This window comes from Pleurodeles waltl, chromosome 10 (assembly GCF_031143425.1).
Source record: "Pleurodeles waltl isolate 20211129_DDA chromosome 10, aPleWal1.hap1.20221129, whole genome shotgun sequence".
Taxonomy (NCBI): Eukaryota; Metazoa; Chordata; class Amphibia; order Caudata; family Salamandridae; genus Pleurodeles; species Pleurodeles waltl.
Genome location: NC_090449.1, coordinates 487,025,114 through 487,046,090, shown reverse-complemented (window position 1 = coordinate 487,046,090; position 20,977 = coordinate 487,025,114). Strand labels below are relative to the sequence as shown.

The 20,977-nt window shown below is 43.3% G+C and overlaps 1 protein-coding gene across 1 annotated transcript in view; it reads left to right on the top strand.

Annotated features, from left to right (window-relative positions):
- LOC138261642 (clathrin coat assembly protein AP180-like) overlaps positions 1-20,977 on the top strand; it is a 349,054-nt gene that overhangs the window by 174,648 nt on the left and 153,429 nt on the right. The window contains exon 10 of the mRNA XM_069210792.1: positions 9,433-9,516. Within this exon, the coding sequence (XP_069066893.1) occupies positions 9,433-9,516 (84 nt within the window). The remainder of the gene's footprint in view (positions 1-9,432; positions 9,517-20,977) is intronic.

Below are 20,977 nucleotides of genomic sequence, written 5' to 3'. Positions count from 1 at the left end.
AATCTATTCATTGCATACCCTGATTACACTTTCAATGTATTACAGTAAACTACAAAAGCAGAATGCCAATGTACACCATGTTATGTACAGTTTGTCACATAACCAGCCACCATGTGTTATCTTTTATTACTTATTGGATTATGAGTGAATGGATACATACATTAGCCCTTTGCATTTTGAAAAATCCCTAATCGCTGGTGTGAGAGCTAGAAAAAGTCAGGTGGAACATTTAGTTTGTAGATAGGTGATGATGTCAAACATTTGAAAAGGATCCTTATTAGCTAGAGGAACTGGGTGTTGTAGATAATCTGTTCCAAAGTCGAAGTCTCCTGAATGGACACAATTGTGTTGCATTAGTTATACATCTGTTTATATGAACCTTCACCGATTATCTTTCTTGATGATCCAGAAATCGTAGGAAAGTAGAAGAAAAAGAGAAGGCCTTTACATTAGTGTAAGAAAGAAGTGAAAATGGGACCAGGTGTGGAATCTTTGCAGGGTTGCTGCTATACTTCCAAACTGGGCCCAAGTCTAAGTAGCCTTTCCTCTGAGGCCTCAACAGAGATGGAGCGCTTTCCTGCATGCTGGACTGGGTCGGCCAGGAAAAGCTGACTTGAATGCAGGAAGATCTGCACACATTCCAGCTTACTGAAAGTTCTGTTGGAAGGATGTGTCTACAGACTGAGGTCACCTGGGAGCAAAATATTTGTATAGACCAACTAGCCAGCAAATGTAAGAACATAATTACAATTCACTATCTTGAGGGTGAGCCTAAACCATCCTGAGCCATCAGGTTACCATAAGGTGCCCACTTCCCCATCTCCTTGCCATCGCTATATTCTACTATCATGCTTTGATTTTTCTCGTTATATAAGATGAGAACTTCCATGGGACTGTTTCAAATGAAAAAAATTATAATTTAAATAAATATGCAGTAATCTGTTTTTTATCCTCCTGGCTAAATGAACTGAATTATTTCTTTATTGCAGATATGATATGCTTTTTCATATTTCCCCAATAAGAAGAGTGTTACGCTCAAAATCCATTAGAGAAGGTATCAAACAATAGAAATAAAGTTTGGTTATTGTTAGAAATGGGTTTTTTGATTGACTAGGGTATGCACCAAAGTCAGGTAGAACCCACCACTCTAGTCAGGGGAAGTAAGTTACACACCAAAGCTAACCTGTGCTCACCCCCAGTAGCTTGGCACAGAGCAACACACTAGCACAGAAACACAATAAACATACCACAAAAGAGATTTCACGTCGGATTATATAAAAGATATGAAATATATTATGCATGAAACAAAACCAAAACAATAGGAATCATAATTAGAAGGCATTGCATGTAAGTAGTACAATAGGATTCAGCATTCTGCTAATGTAAGGCAAGAAAATCAGTCTATATGAGTGAGCATTTTTGCACGCGATGCAGGAATAAATTGTCACCATAGATGCAGCAGAAAAAGTACAGAAATGGCACTTTACATTCCTGGGATTGATAGCTTCCACAGGAATGTAATATCTTGCTAGACATAAAGACCAATTTGCAGGGAAAGCACAACGATCACTCCCTATTATAACACATAGGGTACAGCATACTGATGCTTCTACTAAGCTTTACATAGTATTTGAGGTTCTATACATAAGTCAGAGGGTCCCCTGCACACCTATTATCTGCATTACAGTAATCTCCAACTCTCAAAAATAACGCATGTTTCTAGCGGCAATGTCTTACCACTCTCGCTGACCTCATCGAGGTTTCTTCCTGTAAGGCTATGATGGAATCAGTTCCCCCCAGGTCGGCCCAAAATGAGGGGGGGCACACACAATGTGAATGATGGAGGGGAGGCCGCACTTGGTACCCCCGCTTTACGAAATGGTGAAAGGAAGCTGTCCGCAGTGCAGCAGAGGGAAGCACAGGAGCTGTGGCCTCGCTCATGGGGCCCGCGTTGGTCGAAGGGAGAGGCTCAGAAAGGCAGTGGAAGTGTCCTCCTTACAAAAGGGCTATCCTCAGTGGCACTTCAGCAGTGTAGTGTACCTGGCCCGTGGGTGTGAGGAATCTTCTGTCGGCTTGGCCGAAGTCCTTGGGAAGAGGGTGCATGACAGCCATTAGTGTAAGCTTTGTTTTTGCTGAGGCAACCTGCTGCATTCGTGCTGGTTGGGGTATTCCCTTGAGGTTGCACGTGTGCTGTAATCCTTATGTTCCTTTTGGTTAAGCACTGACATGTGCTGGGGATCAGAAACTTATACAGTGCTTCACATGCACTGGAGAGCAAGGAGGCTGGTCCCACACACTATGCTTAAATGCATGGGGGCAGTCTGTCACGGCCCCAGAGGACACACAAACAGCGCTCCCCATGTGCTAGAGAAGGGAGAATGCAGAGCGCTCACCATGCACTAGTGGCATAAGTATAGTATTGATATAAATCACTTACCATGCTACATAATTGCAGGGGCAGGAACCAAGGCTCGCCAAACACTTGGGACCTGGGAGAACATTTGGTAGGGGGGACACAAGGCAGGCAGCAGTAGGCAGGTAGACCAGCACAACCAGTCCAACAGTCCTGATGGCTATCTCTCCTGGTACCTCCTGTAGGGTCCTTGTAGAACAGAGCCAGGGAGCAGCTGGCAACAGGGCAACAATAGAAAAGCAATCCAGCAAGTCCTTTAGGCCACCCAGCCAGTAGCAGGGCAACAGCAGAAGAGCATTTCAGATGAGTCCTTGAGCAGTGCAACAGTCCTCCTGACAGAGGCTTAGTCCCACTTCCAAAAGTGCTCTGAAAAACATGGGGTAAGGGCCACTGTACTTATACTCAAAAATGTCTTTGACGTAAGGGGTCACTTAAAAGAAACGCTTTCAAGTGTACACAGACCTCTTTGAACCCAGCCCTGGCTCCAGACATCAGTAGGGGGTAAATCGACCCTTGGTGTGATGGCTGGGTGCAGCCTATTGATATGTAAAGTGTGAAAAACCTCTCATTTTCCCATTTTCCCAGCCCAAGAAGACTGTCAGTATGCAGATGGATGGAGATGCCTCTCCTGTCGCATCCAGCACTTCCTGTGTGGTGGCTGTCTGGAAAGTATGGATAAAGAGTAACTGTCACTCTGCCGTAGACATGGATTGGTGTCAGGCTGCAAAGCACCTAGAGTTTTAAACTCTTTCTAAAAGTGGCATTTCTAAAATAGTAATGCAAAATCCAACTATACCAGTAAACCGGATTTTTCACTACCATGCCACGCATGCCAACACTACTCCTTTCAGATAATAAATTACCACTTAAAATTAAATAAGGGAATTCTCAATGCTAACCTATGAGAGGAGCAGCCCTCACAGTAGTGAAAAACTAAACAGGCCGTTTGTCACTACGAGGGCATATAAAACATAAAAGCACATGTCCTACCTTTTATCTCCACAGCACCTGGACCTTAGGGCTGTCGAAGGCCTACCTTTGGGGTGACTTGGGTGTAGTAAAAGGTGAGTTAAGGCCTTGGCAAGTAGTTTGAAATACTAAGTTAAGGTGACAGTAAACTGCGCACTCAGGCACTGCAGTGGAGGGCTCGAGATGGGTTTGAAAGGCTACTTCTGTGGGTTGTGTAATCTATGCCTGTACCTGTAATAGCCAGGGCTAATTTACAGGCCCTGGGTATATGCTATACCACTTTAGAAGGGACTAACAGATACATTAAATATGCCAAACAGGTGTAAGCCAACCATGCCATGTTTTAGGGGAGAGAGCACATACACTTTAGCACTGATTAACAGTGGTAAAGTGCCAAGACTCTCAAAGCCAACAAAAAGGTGGTCTGAAAACTAGGAGGAGGAGGGTAAAACGTTAGGAATAACCATGCAGAAAGGGCCATTTTCAACATTTATCAATAAAATAATTACATGGAAATGAAAGTTATGGGGATTCAACAAAAAAAATATGTATTCAAATATATGAAATTTGAACAAATTAGGAAAAGCCTATGAAAGTGTCAAGACTGGTGCCTGGCCTAGATACCCAGGAAGAAGGTTGAAATTATTTATTTGTGACTCATTTAGGACCAGTACTGTGTGTTTATATGCACACGACAAACTAAATTTAAAATAATTCACACATTCAGTGGTCCTGAAACTGGGTGTGCTGGCTAGAATAAAGAGATCTGTTCAATTCAAAGGGCAGGCAAAGATCAGCCTGCCTAATTTGTAGTCCAGCGAGGTGGAGCACCTCACCCAGCTGATGAAAGAAATGCTGTGGAAACCTGTACTGGTGGTGTACTTGCCTCTGGGTACAGCCAGGCACCGGTCTAAGCAATACATTTGCTGGGAATATGAAAGAAAGGCTGGGGAGGAAGAAGGATTCATTTTCATTAATAGATGATCAGGACACTATTTGAAGGCAGTCCACTGCTCATCTGAATTAGACATCCCTTGCTGGAGCAGAGAAACCGGCAAATACAGGCCAGCAGAAGAAAATAAAACATGTGACACCTCATATTTGGGTGCAGGATGCCAAGATGGGTTTGAGTATTAGCAACACTTAGCCATATCAGTAAAATCTCAGATTGTGAGGCTTGGCTGTCCTTTTTAACATATTTACTCCACAAGGTAGCAGATATTAGCAGGTTGCACATACAACACCATTGCTGTCTTTTGGTATTATAAAGTAACCTAAATACCAAATTAGTGTCATGTAGACTTACACTACAATGTTTGAAAGTAAATTGTAAAATATATGCATGAGAAGAAACTTCTTTTTGTAAGAAACTACTGTATGAAAATGAGCTCTATTTTGAGGCAAACCTTGCTAGCAAGTTGTAACAGTTTCAATAATTGGGTAAATTGCCTGCAAGTAACCCATTACTGCTTGGGCAGCATTTGGTCACAAACTAAAGTTCCTTTATCATGTTATTTAACAACCTACTAACAAATTGGATTCTGTTTTGGAAGCATGCCAGGTGAGTAGTCCTTACAGAGGATTCAAGAAGGCAAGAGTGGGCTACATAACACTATTAACAGCCTCATGACTTCAAGTGCAGCCCAGAATGGAAACATTAGAATCCTTGCTCTACCAATCCCCCTCAAGTTGTCCCAAGACAATTGTGAGCACTGCTTATGACCTCACATATTACATAATTTGAGACCGGTTAAATTACATTAATTATGACATCACTGATGAGATTTCATGTGGCATCATTAATAAGTGTAACTCCAATACTCCAAGTGCGTTTGTCTGGGTCAAAGACTTACCTTCTGACTTAGCCTTTTTATGTAGCTCAGAGCCCTCCAGCAGAATAAATTTGAAGCAGTATCCGGTGTAGCTGCATCAAAAGTGGACACTTCTTCTGCAAGGTCCACCAGACAGTTCCTGAGGAAGTAAAAAATCTTCCCAACTCTCATGATTCCTGGACCAGATCATTAGGGTTATTTCTATGGCTCTCTGGATCTCAAGGGCAGCACTTGAAGGCCAGGACTCACTAGCACGAGGACATCAGCAATGTAATTTCCAAGTACAGTTGGTACTGGTTAAGGGATCACTTCAGAAAAAAAGACAACTTGCAGAAAAGAATTGCTGCTAACTGACTCTTGGAGTCCACTTCTTTGTCCTGGGCACACGAGGGAGCAAGTGTAGTCCTTCAGGCTGCTGTCAGGTCACAGGCAGCAGGTCCAGTCCTCTTCTGATCTTCCACTTGACCAGAAAGTGTTTTGAAGAGGGTACCACAGGATACCACATTTATGGTTGGCACTAACTAATCGGTGGAAGGGATTCCTGGCTCCTACCTTACCAGTGAGGTAAAGGTTAACACTTTTTCAGCAGTTCCTGTTTGCCCTACTGCCAACAATCCCACAGGATTCCCTCACTTATAAAATCCAAGATGGGCAACCCCTTCCCCCCGTCTGCAGAGTTCTAGTGTCCACCTAGAGGTATGGCTAGGGATTTGAGCAGTCCTATGTGTCCTCTCCAAACCAGTTAGAGGGGTAGCTTCCTTTCAACTGGATTCAGATCCAGCCTGGCTAATTTTGACCTTGAGGACAAGAGCTTTCCTTTCTTAAAGTCTCTCCTTGCATTAGGTTATGAATGGGCAGTTCTCACCTCTTTCTCTTTCAAGTTAATGAAATTCCTGGGGCCACCCCAGGTGTCCTTCCTGGGCTGATAACGGTCAAATGCCCAGCACCCAGCCAGCCTGTCACCAGGCCCAAGCCATTCATTTGTCTGGGAGCAGTTTTCACACTTCCTTAAGGGGAAGTACATTTTGGGAATATGCTAGAGGCTAATGCAAACTAGCCTCTGGGAACTTCAGGCAGAAAAAAGGTAACTTTCTAAAAGTGACTTTTTTTTAAATAAACATTGATATATTGATAGTAAAATATTTTTGAATAACTAGTTTAGTTATTTCCAATCAAGGGTTATAGATTCATGTTTATAGCCTATACTGGCATTTTCTAGCATCCATTTACAGTCCTGCCATTGGAAATACATTTTGGGGGCTAGTCATTGGAGAAACATGCCAGATTTAATTTTGCACAAGCCCTACTTTGAAATAGTAGGCACCCTACCTTGTGGGCGACAGGTTGTTCTCAGGGGATACTTATTAATATTTAAAAGCAGAGTACCCACCTGTCAAAAGGGTTATTTTGACAAGCTTGACAGCAGGTTTTTGGCTGCTGCAGCCAGACTACACAGGATAGGAGTAAAACCCCATTTGATATGGCCATTCGTGGATGGCACAACAGGTGCTGCGGTTTACAGGTGGCATTTAACTTTATAGCACACAGTATAACTTCCATACCATAGACTAGGGTCTAGCAGGCAAGTTAAACATGCCAATCAGGGATAATCCAATGTAACTATGTTTAAAAGGGAAGCACAGGTACTTTCCTGATGATTAGCAGGACTAAAAGTTTGCAGAGTTATAAAACCAGCAAAAATAAGGTCTAGAAAAAGACAGTAAAATCCAAATAGCCCATACAGAAAATACAGATTTGCTACAAGCCCATATCAAACCCAACCCCTGCTGCCTCTCTCAAACTTAAGTATACAGAAAAGATGTATGGAATACTTGAATTAATCTCTGCTACTGGTATTACTCTGAGCTGCATCCCAGCCCATCATTACTTTGTATTCCATGCCACACTGTTTTGACCCAGGCCATATGCATGGATAGAATGTGTTAGTTCATCCCAGTGGACTGAAAAGCCTAATAAGGTGAAACCTGTCTTGGATTGCTTGTGTTCAGATTCAAGGAGGACCTGGCAGTCTGGGCTGGCCTGGTCCTAATGTTGCAGGGTCGAGACTGATTCGCATATGACTGGGTCCAAACTGAGGTGGCATGGTGTGCAAAATAATGGACAGGGTGTGGCTTCCAGTCAAAACCATTGGCTAGAGAGATCGGAAATTGATTCTCAACTCATGGTTGATCCTATATTCTTCCCAGTCGACCGCAAAGGAGCACATTAACAAACTTCTTTCATACCTGTCCTGAAGTTATTTCTCAAAATTCTCATTGCCATCAAGGTCAATCCTGACAACACTTTTTCAGCCTCCAGTCAACTGTGAAAAACAAAATAATTAACTTCTTAGATAGTATTTTGATTCTGGCTAATATTCACTTATCTTGTTTTTGTAACAAACTAAAGACTTAACTTGTATTTTCAGAAAGCAAATCATACGGATATTCAGCACTGTTACACTTATATTCCTAGCATGTGTTAACCATAGATACCCGGCTTAATGACAATTTAGGAAGCGGGATAGAAAGGTACAGCGCATTTGACTCTTTTGATGGACCTTCAGTCCCCTCTGTGTTGGAAAATGATGAATAAACATGGACAGCTTAATTATTGTCGCTCATATATAGTCTTTCTTTGGGATACTGAATTATTAGTCTTTGGTTGAACGATTTTGGTGACTGTTGATTACCTTTTATTTGAATAAGTAAAGTATCACAACTATAAATGAATCTCAGGCCTTTTTTTTATTTTTGCGATCTGTTTAACTGTTAATAGAACTTAGTTCAGTGAGGAGGGGTATGTGCCTAGGTATACATTATTTAATGATTGGGGTGTGTTTGAATATATCCTTAGATAAACTCTTTTTTGTACCTTAAAAACCTGATTGAATAACATTGACAGTTTTGAACACCCTAGGCAGAAAATAAAATACAGAAATGGTGGCTTTATATAGTGGGGTGCTAACATCATAGGACAGGTTGTTACCACTATATGTAATCATTCAAACGTAGGCTCAGTAAGCCAGGTCCTGACAATAAATTTGGAGAACTACACAAAATGTCAGGTAACTACTGCTAATTTGAGTGCTTCACAGTAGGCCAGGGGGCTAACAAAGTATTTGGGGGCAGCATTGGTGACCCCTTTATGATGCCATTACATTAATTATTGTGCATAGAGGAACAGTCTGTCACGTCATTGCAAGTTTCTCACAAATGTGTGTGGGCTGCACAAGAGCATCCATAGCTGGACTGAAATTTAGGCTAGCATGATTTTCATAAGATTGTCTTCACAGATGCTAAGGAGAGGAAATCAGTCACATTTAACCAGGACTATCTCATACTTCACCAAAGAATATTATGAAACTAAAGCAGTAACAAGAATAATAGCTGATAATTGACTTGTGTGTCAGTAACTTGATTAATCACTGGATCACCATTTAAGCCAGTAATGCATTGAGTTGTACATACCTCCACCCTTAATCTCAAACATTTATGAGAGAATTACAAAATAAACATTTTATTCATATAAACATATAAATGCCCAATCACAAAAGCTAGTTCTCAAAAAGTGGTCACATGGTGGGCAAGTGACAAAGTAAGAAGAGATTATATAGAGGTAAAAATCAGCTGACTCAGGACTCCTAAAATAATGAGACTAGTCAATAACAAAAAAAATCAAGTAGAAGATTGTGTGACCCAAGGAAGTAGCTGTATGAGATTCAGCAGCATTTCGACTGCATCAGGTGTTAAAAGGTCATCAGGAATGAGAAGGATGAGAGCACCAACCGTTGCAAGCCTATGCCCTATAGAAGGTCACTCAGTTAAGGTATTAGGTATGAGAAGAAGCCACTGGAGAGAATTTTCAGCAATGGTACTTGAAGTAGGCCCAGAACATGACTTCAGGCGTAGGTACATTTAATAAGTGGTACATTTGGTGCCAAGCTAATGAGGGTCCAGACTGTATAATCCTTGGCACAGTGGAAGGTAATTAATAACATGATGCAGTGAGTTGCTGTCACAGTGCACAGACGGGGCTAGTCTCCATGTCATAACTCTTGGCCCTAAATGATAATACTAAATGGCCAGCCATCACCAGACTTATGTGCGGCTCCAGGTCATAATTCCATTGTACTCTGTGTTGCCATTTGTGGAATAACCTTGCACTTACTGCAGTGTTTTCATCACCATTCATGCTAAATTTCGGAATACTCTGCAGATGCCTTTGGAGGATGCACTACAGAACCACAATCCACAGCGCAAGCAGTATCTAGCTCATCAGCTTCTGCAGACCTCATTGCTGGTAATAAACATATTTTCTAGCTTTTTCAGAAATGCCTTGCCTTTACCAAGGTCGTGCATTGCTATTGTACTTGACTCTTGTTACTAAGATGCTGACTTGCTTTAAGTTTGTGCAAAATTGTTATTACATGTCATGTATTATCATATGCCGTGTGCATGTATGCCAGTAAATATTGTAACATATAGCTAAAATATGATTCTTTTTTATTTATGTGATCAGTGTAGTGGATATGATTTATGTATCTTGATTTATGCCAGTTTATTTTCATATGTTGGTTATATAATTGCAAGAATTGTAGGAACGGAAGACATTTGCAAGTGTTTTTACTCTATATAGATGTTGTAATCCTAATTACATAATACCATCTGCCATTGGTTGTGATATTCATAACCCACTGGGCAGTGAAGACGGGATATAAATGGATTACATAAAGTAATTGATCGCCCTCCTGCCTAGTCAGATAAAAAACGGCTAAACACTTGTCTTGCCATTTTTATTGCAGAAATGTCTTTGCTTTCATGAGGAACAATCATGGTTTCCCCACCCTCTTCCCCCACTGGGAGTGGGTCTTGGTGGCTCCCTCCCCTAGACTTGATAAGGTCCCTGCTATCGACTTCGCTGTTTTTGCCAGGTTGGGATTGAATTTTTGTGACGTGATGCTCATGAGCCTTTACCGCTTAAACAGAGGTCCACATAGTCATATCTCTCCACCATTTGCAGATTAATCCTATACAGTGTGAATTTTTTTTTTTTTCTTTCAAATATTGCCTGCTCGCTATGATACCTTGTGTGAAAATCATTGGTTTCTTATTGTCTATAGCCACAAGACTATTGAAAGGCATCTGGAAGCTGGTGATAATTTGTTCTAGAAAAACAGTACTGTATCATTTGGCTATAATAAACTTTTACTTGATTACTGTTGCCCATTGGGCACTCTAACACAATTCTCAACATTATTTAGGAGTATATTGTAGTGGGTAGGCGCCAGTTTACAGCTCTGCATGAGTCTTTTCCACCCTCTCTATCTGGAATGTTCATCTTTTTTTGTTTAGAGAATAAACATGGCATTGGCCTTGTTTGCTTCAACAGCATGTTTATCTACACACTTCTCAGCACCACCTTATCAGTATTAAGTCTTTTTTCTGGGTCCAAGACGGGTCAAAAAGCCTCTTTTTCTCCAACATATCTCACCATAAGCATGAAGAGTGAGAATCTTTGCTCCAACAACCGACTATTTTTAAGGAATTGGGGATGCATTGTCTACATTGCTGTGTAGCCATTTTAGTTATAGCTTCACACACATTATTTTAACATACTAGGCCTGCCGCTATGCACTTTAACCTAGATATATTTTATTCAGCTTTGCTTTATTATTGTTATGATAGCAACTTTTACGGTCTTTTTATTTCTCTCTATCTAACAGTTTTTGCCTAGGCCAGCATTCTGTTCTCAAACAAGACATTCTTCCTCACTCTGTGCTTCTTCCAAGGCTGCAGCAAGATAGGTTGGCGATGAAAGTGGAATAAGTTTAGTCTGTGACATTCATAGAAAATACACATCCTTACATAGGGACATTTTCTACAGAACATCAGCTGTTTTATTATAAAAACACTTCCCTGTCTCTTACACGTTAGAGGGAGATTCCAGCCAGAGAACCACGACTGTATGCTGATTGCTTCGCTACAGCTGTCTTTACAGACTTCAGGCCTTTGCTCAGGTATGGGGAATGATGTCTTCCCATGGGAACCTGAAGGGCAGAATTAGAGCTTAACACGCTGTGCTCTATCATAGTTTAGGTAGGAATTAGTCTGTTGACTCTTGTGACAATATGGTAGCATTATTTATGTTTTACTCTCCTTGTCACAATTTTAATCTTGTCATGCTGTATCATCCTGGTTATTGCAGTCCACGCTTTGCTATCTAAGATGCAGTCGCTTTATTAAAGCATTATTGAAACATACTGCCTCTGTTTGTCATTGTGTATGTGACACTAATGTAACTGAGAGAAACGGGTGAGACCTGAGTGACCAAGGCTTCCTTGAGAAACCAGTTATGTCATGCTTTCTGCTGCCCTGGGATAGAGATGGCACTGCTAGTTTGCCGGAGCAGAACCCGGATTGGAGTGACAGGTGTCACCAGTAGTGGGTCATACTCAGTCTCCCACACCGCAGCCGATTCTGCCACTCGAAATCCAGTATTCTCATTAAGATAATAAGAGCCTATGCGGCAACATAAACATTAACATGAAAGTAACAAAAACATTAGTCACGCTGCAGAATCCCAATTTGAGCCCCAGGTCTGTTTCCTTACTGTATCTGAGGAATAAACGTCTTCCCAGTTAATTTACAGGTTCTCTCCAGAGATCTTGTGGTGAGTAATAATTTTTATGCAACATCAGTATGTCCTCGCTAACAATATTTTGCAGACTTAAACGTCCTTACTCTCGTTATTAAGTTCTGATGAGGCAAAGTAGGTGTTTTTTTCACCTAAGCGAGTAACCGCAGATGCCACCTCCACATTCACTTTTATAACAATCATAAACTGTGCACTATACCCATGTTTGTCAAATGCCTCTGTCAATAATAATTTATGAAGAAATAGGACATAGCCTTGTTGATCATTGTTGTATCCCAGGTTGGTTGCTAGACCTACAAAACTCATCCTCCTATTCAAGCTGCTATTGCCATGAAGAGGATTCAATTCTCCAAGGGGTGAACTTGTGCAGGGAGAATTAACATCAAGCTCTGGTCATTTGATGGAATTAAACCCCCTTCCATGATCCCTAGAGCTTCTGGTATACTACTTTTATGTAGGTTGGTAGTGCTTGTTTGGATCTGATATTGTGGTACAGCTTTTCAGTACACTGGGTGTTATCTATTGGGCTTATTCTGTTTTCATTTGGTTGGGGTGCAGACATCTCCAGGGATGGATCTGCATTTGGTGATTGTGTGAGTCTCCTCATCTGTATCACAGATAGTGCTACATGTAATACTCAGTACAATATAGCAAACCTAGGGATGTATGTATGTGCATATTGTTGGCTTGTGTTGGTGTGCACTTGCCTTCTCTGCAGCTGTGAAGCACTGGGGTACCCTACCTGTCTTTTTCTAAATGAACCATTAACCTTGATGACCTGGATGACTTTAAAATGAATTGAACTTACAATCTTTCCTGTGAAATATTTATTTTGAAAGACAAACAAAATCATCACTCTGCTCACATTACACAAGGAATCATGTCAGTAACTCACCCACTAGAGGGAAATTTGACAATGTACCAAGAAGTGAACATAAATTCCAATTCCAATTACATGTTTTCTTCATAAGCAGTAAAAATATAAACTGAACAGTCTGATGTATCTATGCTAGCATCATTGGTTTGAAGGCTAATTAAGGCTTTAACTCCGGAAGAGAGGATAAGGTCAATTGGTGCTGTCTCTCTACTACTAAATAGCTACAATGATTTACTGAAACGTATTCTGGAGTAAGAACATATTTTCACAGTGTTTGTGGGCAGTACATTGCTTCTCATACTGGACTGCATATTACAACTTTCCAAAATGTCAACCACAATTCTAAGGAAACTGATTGTTACGCTTTCTGATCTGTAGTTTGACATCCCCTAGTAAATAAAAAAGTCAGAACACTTGACTACTGACATGCAGTTTACTTGGCTGACTTTAAAACCGAAGACAACCATCACATGCATCACCTGTCGCCTACATAGTTTATTGGTCCCAGATTCTGAGAAACCTGTCTACACTCTTTCAGTATGACAAGCCTTCTTCAATCTGAGACTGATGTCTGAAACTAGTGGTGCATTCCAGTTTCTTGATTATTAGCTGTCTCAGCCTTAGGGCAGTCTCCCCCAATCTTTTTGACCTACAGCTCCATTTTTGCTGATGTTGTTTTTGTTGGCCTTAGGACTGTGCAATTTACCACTGCTAAGCCATGATAAAGTACATGTGCTATCTCCTTTAAAACTGGTGAAATTGGCTTGTACCCAATTGACACATTTACTTTACTTATAAGTCCCTAGGAAAGGTGTGCTGCATGTACCCAGAGCCTGCAAATCAAATGCTACTAGTGAGATGCAGCACGGATTGTGCAACTCACTTAAGTAGCCATTTACACCTGTCTCAGGCCTGTCATTGTAGCCCATGTGTGCAGTTTTAAACTGCCATTTTCGACATGGCAAAATACATCTTTTACCAGGTCTAAGCCTTCTGTTTTTTTTTTTTAATGCATGTCACTCCTACGGTAGGTTCCAAATAGCCCATAGGGCAGGGTGCAGTGTATTTCAAAAGTTGGGTATGCACGCTTAGCTTTTACATGCCCTGGTAGTGAAAAACTCTTAAATTGGTTTTCACTACTGCAAAGCCTACCTCTCCCATAGGAATACATTGGGTTGGCTTACTACATTTAACATTAAATTCAGAGCCAGTAGGAATGTTGAGTTTGGTGTCCAAAGAATTGTAATTTAAAACTCTATTGGTAAGTCACAATTCTGAAACTTCCACTCTTAGAAAGTTGGTATTGTCTTGTCCCAATATTAGGGTCTCTAGTTGGCAAGTGAATGCACCCTCTCTATGTAAGGACCACCACTCTAGTCAGGGTAAGTCAGTTATGCACTGTAATTTAACCTGTGCTCACCCTGTGGTAGCTTGGCACTGAGCAGTCAGACTTAACATAGGAGTGTAGGAGGCTGGCCTGGCTTATAGTGGGTACCTGCTAGTACTTACACCTTGTGCCAGGTCCAGTTATCCCTTATTAGTAGATTAGTAGTGTTCTAGCAGCTTAGGCTGATAGAGGTAGCTATAGCAGAGTAGCTTAGGCTGAACTAGGAGACATGAAAAGCTCCTACTAAACCACTTATATCATATAGTACTATATCATAAGAATCACAATACTCAGATACTAAAAATAAAGATACTTTATTTTAGTGACAATGTGCCAAAAATATTTCAGAGGATATACTCCCTTAGGAGGTAAGTAAAGTACACAAAATATACACACAAACCAACATCAGGTAAGTAAACAGTTAGAGAAGTAGTACAAACACTGTAGAATACAATAGGATGCAATAGGCCTTGGGGCAACACAAACCATATACTCTAAAAGTGGAATGCGAACCACGAAGGGACCCCAGGCCTAGTGTAGTGTGTAGAGGGTCGCTGGGAGTGTGAGAAAACACTAAGGATGTCCAAGATACCCCACCCCAAGACCCTGAAAAGTAGGAGTAAAGTTACCCTACTTCCCAGAAACACACAAGTCGTGATAGGAGATTCTGCAAAGAGAACAACTGACTACAAAGCACTGAAGACGGATTGCTGGACCTGAGGACCTGTAAAGGAAGGGGATCAAGTCCAAGAGTCACGAAAGTGTCCGGGGGGGGCAGGAGCCCACCAACCCCCCGATGAAGGTGCAAAAGGGTTTGCCTCCGGGTGGAAGAAGCTGAATATTCTGCAACAACGGCGTGCTGGAGGACGCTGAGTTGTTTCCACGCAGAAAGACCGCAAACAAGCCTTGCTTGCTGCAAGAGTCACGGTTGAGCAAAATGGGTGCTGCCCTGGCCCAGGAAGGACCAGGAGAGGTCGCCCCTTGGAGGAGGAGACAGAGGGGGTGCTCAGCTGCACAGAGAGGCCACGCAGAAGCAGGCAGCACCCGCAGAAACACTTGAACAGGCGTTCAAGAAATCTGAGCACGGGGGTCGTCTCAACACTACAAAAGAGGGTCCCACAAAGCCGATGGTCAACTCAGTGAGTTGAGCAATGCAGGACGGAGTGCTGGGGACCTGGGCTATGCTGTGCACGAAGGATTCCTCGCAAAAGTGCACAGAAGCCCGAGCAGCTGCAGACCACTCAGTACAAAGGATTACTGTCTGGCGTGGGAAGGCAAGGACTTATCTCCACCAAATTTGGACAGAAGGACCACTGGACTATTGAGGTCACTTGGATCCAGCTCCTGTGTTCCAGGGACCACGCTCGTCAAGATGAGAGGGGACCCAGAGGACTGGTGATGCAGAAGTTTGGTGCCTGCATTAGCAGAAGGAAGATTCTGTCAACCCACAGGAGATTTCTTCTTGACTTCCAGTGCAAGGTGAAAGCAGGCAGCCCTCAGAGCATGCACCACCAGGAAACAGTTGAGAAAGTCAGCAGGATTAGGTGCTACAATGTTGCTGGTAGTCGTCTTGCTACTTTGTTGTGGTTTTGCAGGTGTCCTGGAGCAGTCAGTGGTCGATCCTTGGCAGAAGTTGAAGAGGGAGACGCGCAGGAACTCAGGTGAGCTCTTGCATTCTTTATCTGACAAGAAACCCACAGGAGAGACCATAAATAGCCCTCAGAGGAGGATTGGCTACCTAATCCAGGTAAGCACCTATCAGGAGGGGTCTCTGATGTCACCTGCTGGCACTGGCCACTCAGAGGCCTCCATTGTGCCCTCACACCTCTGCATTCAAGATGGTAGAGGTCTGGGACACACTGGAGAAGCTCTGGGCACCACCCCTGGGGTGGTGATGGACAGGGGAGTGGTCACTCCCCTTTCCTTTGTCCAGTTTCACACCAGAACAGGGGCTGGGGGATCCCTGAACCGGTGTAGACTGGCTTATGCAAGGAGGGCACCATCTGTGCCCTTCAAAGCATTTTCAGAGGCTGGGGGGAGGCTACTCCTCCCCAGCCCTTAACACCTACTTCCAAAGGGAGAGGGTGTAATACCCTCAGAGGAAATCCTTTGTTCTGCCTTCCTGGGACTGGGCTGCCCAGACCCCAGGAGGGCAGAAGCCTGTCTGTGGGTTTGCAGCAGCGGTAGCTGCAGTGAAAACCCAAGAGAGCTAGTTTGGCAGTACCCGGGGTCCATGCTGGAGCCCCGGGGATGCATGGGATTTGCACCCCAATACCAGATTTGGATTGGGGGGACAATTCCATGATCTTAGACATGTTACATGGCTGTATTCAGAGTTACCATTGTGAAGCTACATATAGGTATTGACCTATATGTAGTGCACGCATGTAATGGTGTCCGCGCACTCACAAAGTTCGGGGAAATTGCCCTGAACAATGTGGGGGCACTTTGGCTAGTGCCAGGTTGCCTCACACTTAGTAACTTTGCACCTAACCTTCACTAAGTGAGAGTTAGACATATAGGTGACTTATACGTTACTTAAGCGCAGTGTAAAATGGCTGTGAAATAACGTGGACGTGTAATATTGGTTGAGCTCCCTATGGGTGGCAAAATAAATGCTGCAGCCCATAGGGATCTCCTGGTACCCCAATACCCTGGGTACCTAGGAACCATATACTAGGGAATTATAAGGGTGTTCCAGTGTGCCAATCAGAATTGCAAAAATGGTCACTAGCCTGCAGTGACAATTGTAAAGACAGAGAGAGCATAAGCACTGAGGTTTTGGTTAGCAGAGCCTCAGTGACACAGGCACCACACATGGAACACATTTAGGCCACAAACTATGAGCACTGGGGTCCTGGCTAGCAGGATCCCAGTGAGACATTAAAAGCACACTGACATATACTCACAAACAGGCCAAAAGTGGGGGCTACCTTCCTACAAGGAGGCAATGTGCAATGTATTTGTACAATACCTGGTTACAGCAACGCAGTGAAAGACATCACAAGACTCCACACCAGTTTAGAAAGATGTGTAATATTTGTCTTAGTAAAGTGCAAAACAACAAAAATGTTAACGTTTTAACAAGGTATGCAATTGTAGTGGTGAAAACATACTAGTGACAATCCGATCCTTTATGGTGATGCCTGGGGAAGGAGACAGGGATTTTCTCAATGTAAACGCGTGCATACCATCCTTCACAAGTATTATGGCAAGAATGCAAGAACATGGTGATTTAGTTGAACTGGGTGGGTTTTGGGCCACCTATGTGAACGCAGATCGGCGTGCACAGTACTTTTCCTTAGCATCCGCAATGCAAAGGCAAGTCACGCTGGAGTCCGATGCAGCTGACTCAAGACAGTGAGGGCAGGCACAGCAGTCTCCCTTCATCTGGACTCTAGGGAGAGGGGATCAGTGTCGCGTAGTGAGTGGTCCTCCCCCATCTGATGGATGTTGGCCGCATGGGGCCACGCTGGGTTACTTTTGCAGTGCAGGTTTGGGGAAACCAGGCACCTGTAACAGTCTGTGATCAGCAGTGCAGACAATGAGTTTTCAGTTGGGGCACAGTGTGTGTACATGCAGGCTTTTGCAAAACGGCAGCAGGCCCACCAAAAGATGCCCAAGGCTGATCGTGGGCAAATCCAGGAGGGTCGGACTCAGAAGTAGCTAACAGCAGTTGTGCGGAGGAAGTCTTTGACGGCCTTGAGACTTCCCTGAAAAGGGGGCAAGCCAACAGACCCTTGGAGATTCTTTGGTGCAAGGATGTAGAGAACAGGTCCAGTCCTTTCTCACTCCAGCGTAGGCAGCAGGCCAACACAGCAAACCAGGTTGCAAAGTCTCAGTCCCTCCTACAGCACAGCAAGCAGTCGGACAGCACAGGAATGCAGTTGCAGCGTGGCAGTCCCTCCTGGTAGCACAGCAGTCCTTCTTCCTAGCAGAATGTTCTTGGTTCCAGTAGGATTCTGATTTGATGAGGTTTAGGGTCCAATACTTATACCCCAATGTGCCTTTGAAGTAGTGGAATGTTCAAAGAGGCCTTTGAAGATGACAATGTCCCTTCCCTTCCCTTCCTTCCCAGGCTCAGGCACTCTGCAGGTGGTTATTTTGCCCTATTCAGATGTCAGCTCACCCCCCCCACCCCCCATTTAACTCAGGAAGACCCATCAGTCTGCAGATGTTACACCCATGTTCCTTTTGTGTGGGACATTCTAGAGGAAATGCACAAAGCCCAGCCGTCATCTATCCCAGACGGGTATTCAGAGACAGGCAAAGGCACAGAATGGTTAAAGTAAGAACATGCCAATCTTTTAACCCCTTCGCTGCCAGGCCTTTTCCCCCTCCTGTGCAAGGCCTTTTTTTGCCTATTCGGGGCAGTTCGCGCTTAGGCCCTCCTAACTTTTTGTCCACATAAGCTAACCAAGCCAAATTTGCGTCCTTTTTTTCCAACATCCTAGGGATTCTAGAGGTACCCAGACTTTGTGGCTTCCCCTGAAGGAGGCCAAGAAATTGGCCAAAATACAGGGAAAATTTCGTTTTTTTCAAAAAAATTGGAAAAAGTGGCTGCAGAAGAAGGCTTGTGGTTTTACCCCTGAAAATGGCATCAACAAAGGGTTTGCTGTGCTAAACTCAGAAGCTACCCACCTTTCAGGAACACGCAGACTTGAATCAGAAAACCAATTTTTTCAACACAATTTTGGCATTTTACTGGGACATACCCCATTTTTGCAATTTTTTGTGCTTTCAGCCTCCTTCCAGTCAGTGACAGAAATGGGCATGAAACCAATGCTGGATCCCAGAAACCTAAACATTTCTGAAAAGTAGACAAAATTCTGAATTCAGCAAGGGGTCATTTGTGTAGATCCTACAAGGGTTTCCTACAGAAAATAACAACTGAAAAAGAAAAATATTGAAATTGAGGTGAAAAAAACATAAATGTTTCTCTACGTTTTACTCTGTAACTTTTCCCTGCAATGTCAGATTATCGAAAGCAATATACCGTTACGTCTGCTGGACTCCTCTGGTTGCGGGGATATATAGGGCTTGTAGGTTCATCAAGAACCCAAGGAACCCAGAGCCAATAAATGAGCTTCACCCTGAAGTGCGTTTTCATTCTGTACCGGGTATACAGCAATTCATTTGCTGAAATATAAAGAGTAAAAAATTGCTATCAAGAAAACCTTTGTATTTCCAAAAAGGGCACAAGATAAGGTGTTGAGGAGCAGTGGTTATTTGCACATACCTGAATTCCGGGGAGACCATACTAGCATGTGAATTACAGGGCATTTCTCAAATAGATGTATTTTTTACACACTCTCCTATATTTGGAAGGAAAAAATGTAGAGAAAGACAAGGGGCAATAACACTTGTTTTGCTAATCTATGTTCCCCCAAGTCTCCCGATAAAAAAGATACCTCACTTGTGTGCGTAGGCCTAGCGCCCGCGACAGGAAACGCCCCAAAGCGCAACGTGGACACATCCAAATTTTTGGAAGAAAACAGAGGTGTTTTTTGTGAAGTGCCTACCTGTAGATTTTGGCCTGTAGCTCAGCCAGCACCTAGGGAAACCTACCAAACCTGTGCATTTCTGAAAACTAGAGACCTAGGGGAATCTAAGGAGGGGTGACTTGCGGGGCTCGGACCAGGTTCTGTTACCCAGAATCCTTTGCAAACCTCAAAATGTGGCTAAAAAAACACATGTTCCTCACATTTCTGTGGCAGAAAGTTCTGGAATCTGAGAGGAGCCACAAATTTCCTTCCACCCAGCATTCCCCCAAGTCTCCCGATAAAAATGATACCTCACTTGTGTGGGTAGGCCTAGCGCCCGCGACAGGAAACGCCCCAAAGCGCAACGTGGACACATCCAAATTTTTGGAAGAAAACTGAGGTGTTTTTTGCGAAGTGCCTACCTGTAGATTTTGGCCTCTAGCTCAGCCGGCACCTAGGGAAACCTACCAAACCTGTGCATTTCTGAAAACTAGAGACCTAGGGAAATCCAAGATGGGGTGACTTGCGGGGCTCGGACCAGGTTCTGTTACCCAGAATCCTTTGCAAACCTCAAAATTTGACTAAAAAAACACAGGTTCCTCACATTTCTGTGGCAGAAAGTTCTGGAATATGAGAGGAGCCACAAATTTCCTTCCACCCAGCGTTCCCCCAAGTCTCCCGATAAAAATGATACCTCACTTGTGTGGCTAGGCCTAGCGCCCGCGACAGGAAACGCCCCAAAGCGCAACGTGGACACATCCAAATTTTTTGAAGAAAACAGAGGTGTTTTTTGTGAAGTGCCTACCTGTAGATTTTGGCCTCTAGCTCAGCCGGCACCTAGGGAAACCTACCAAACCTGTGCATTTCTGAAAACTAGAGACCTAGGGGAATCTAAGGAGGGGTGACTTGCGGGGCTCGGACCAGGTTCTGTTACCCAGAATCCTTGGCAAACCTCAAAATGTGGCTAAAAAAACACATGTTCCTCACATTTCTGTGGCAGAAAGTTCTGGAATCTGAGAGGAGCCACAAATTTCCTTCCACCCAGCATTCCCCCAAGTCTCCCGATAAAAATGATACCTCACTTGTGTGGGTAGGCCTAGCGCCCGTGACAGGAAACGCCCCAAAGCGCAACGTGGACACATCCAAATTTTTGGAAGAAAACAGAGGTGTTTTTTGCGAAGTGCCTACCTGTAGATTTTGGCCTCTAGCTCAGCCAGCACCTAGGGAAACCTACCAAACCTGTGCATTTCTGAAAACTAGAGACCTAGGGAAATCCAAGATGGGGTGACTTGCAGGGCTCGGACCAGGTTCTGTTACCCAGAATCCTTTGCAAACCTCAAAATTTGGCTAAAAAAACAC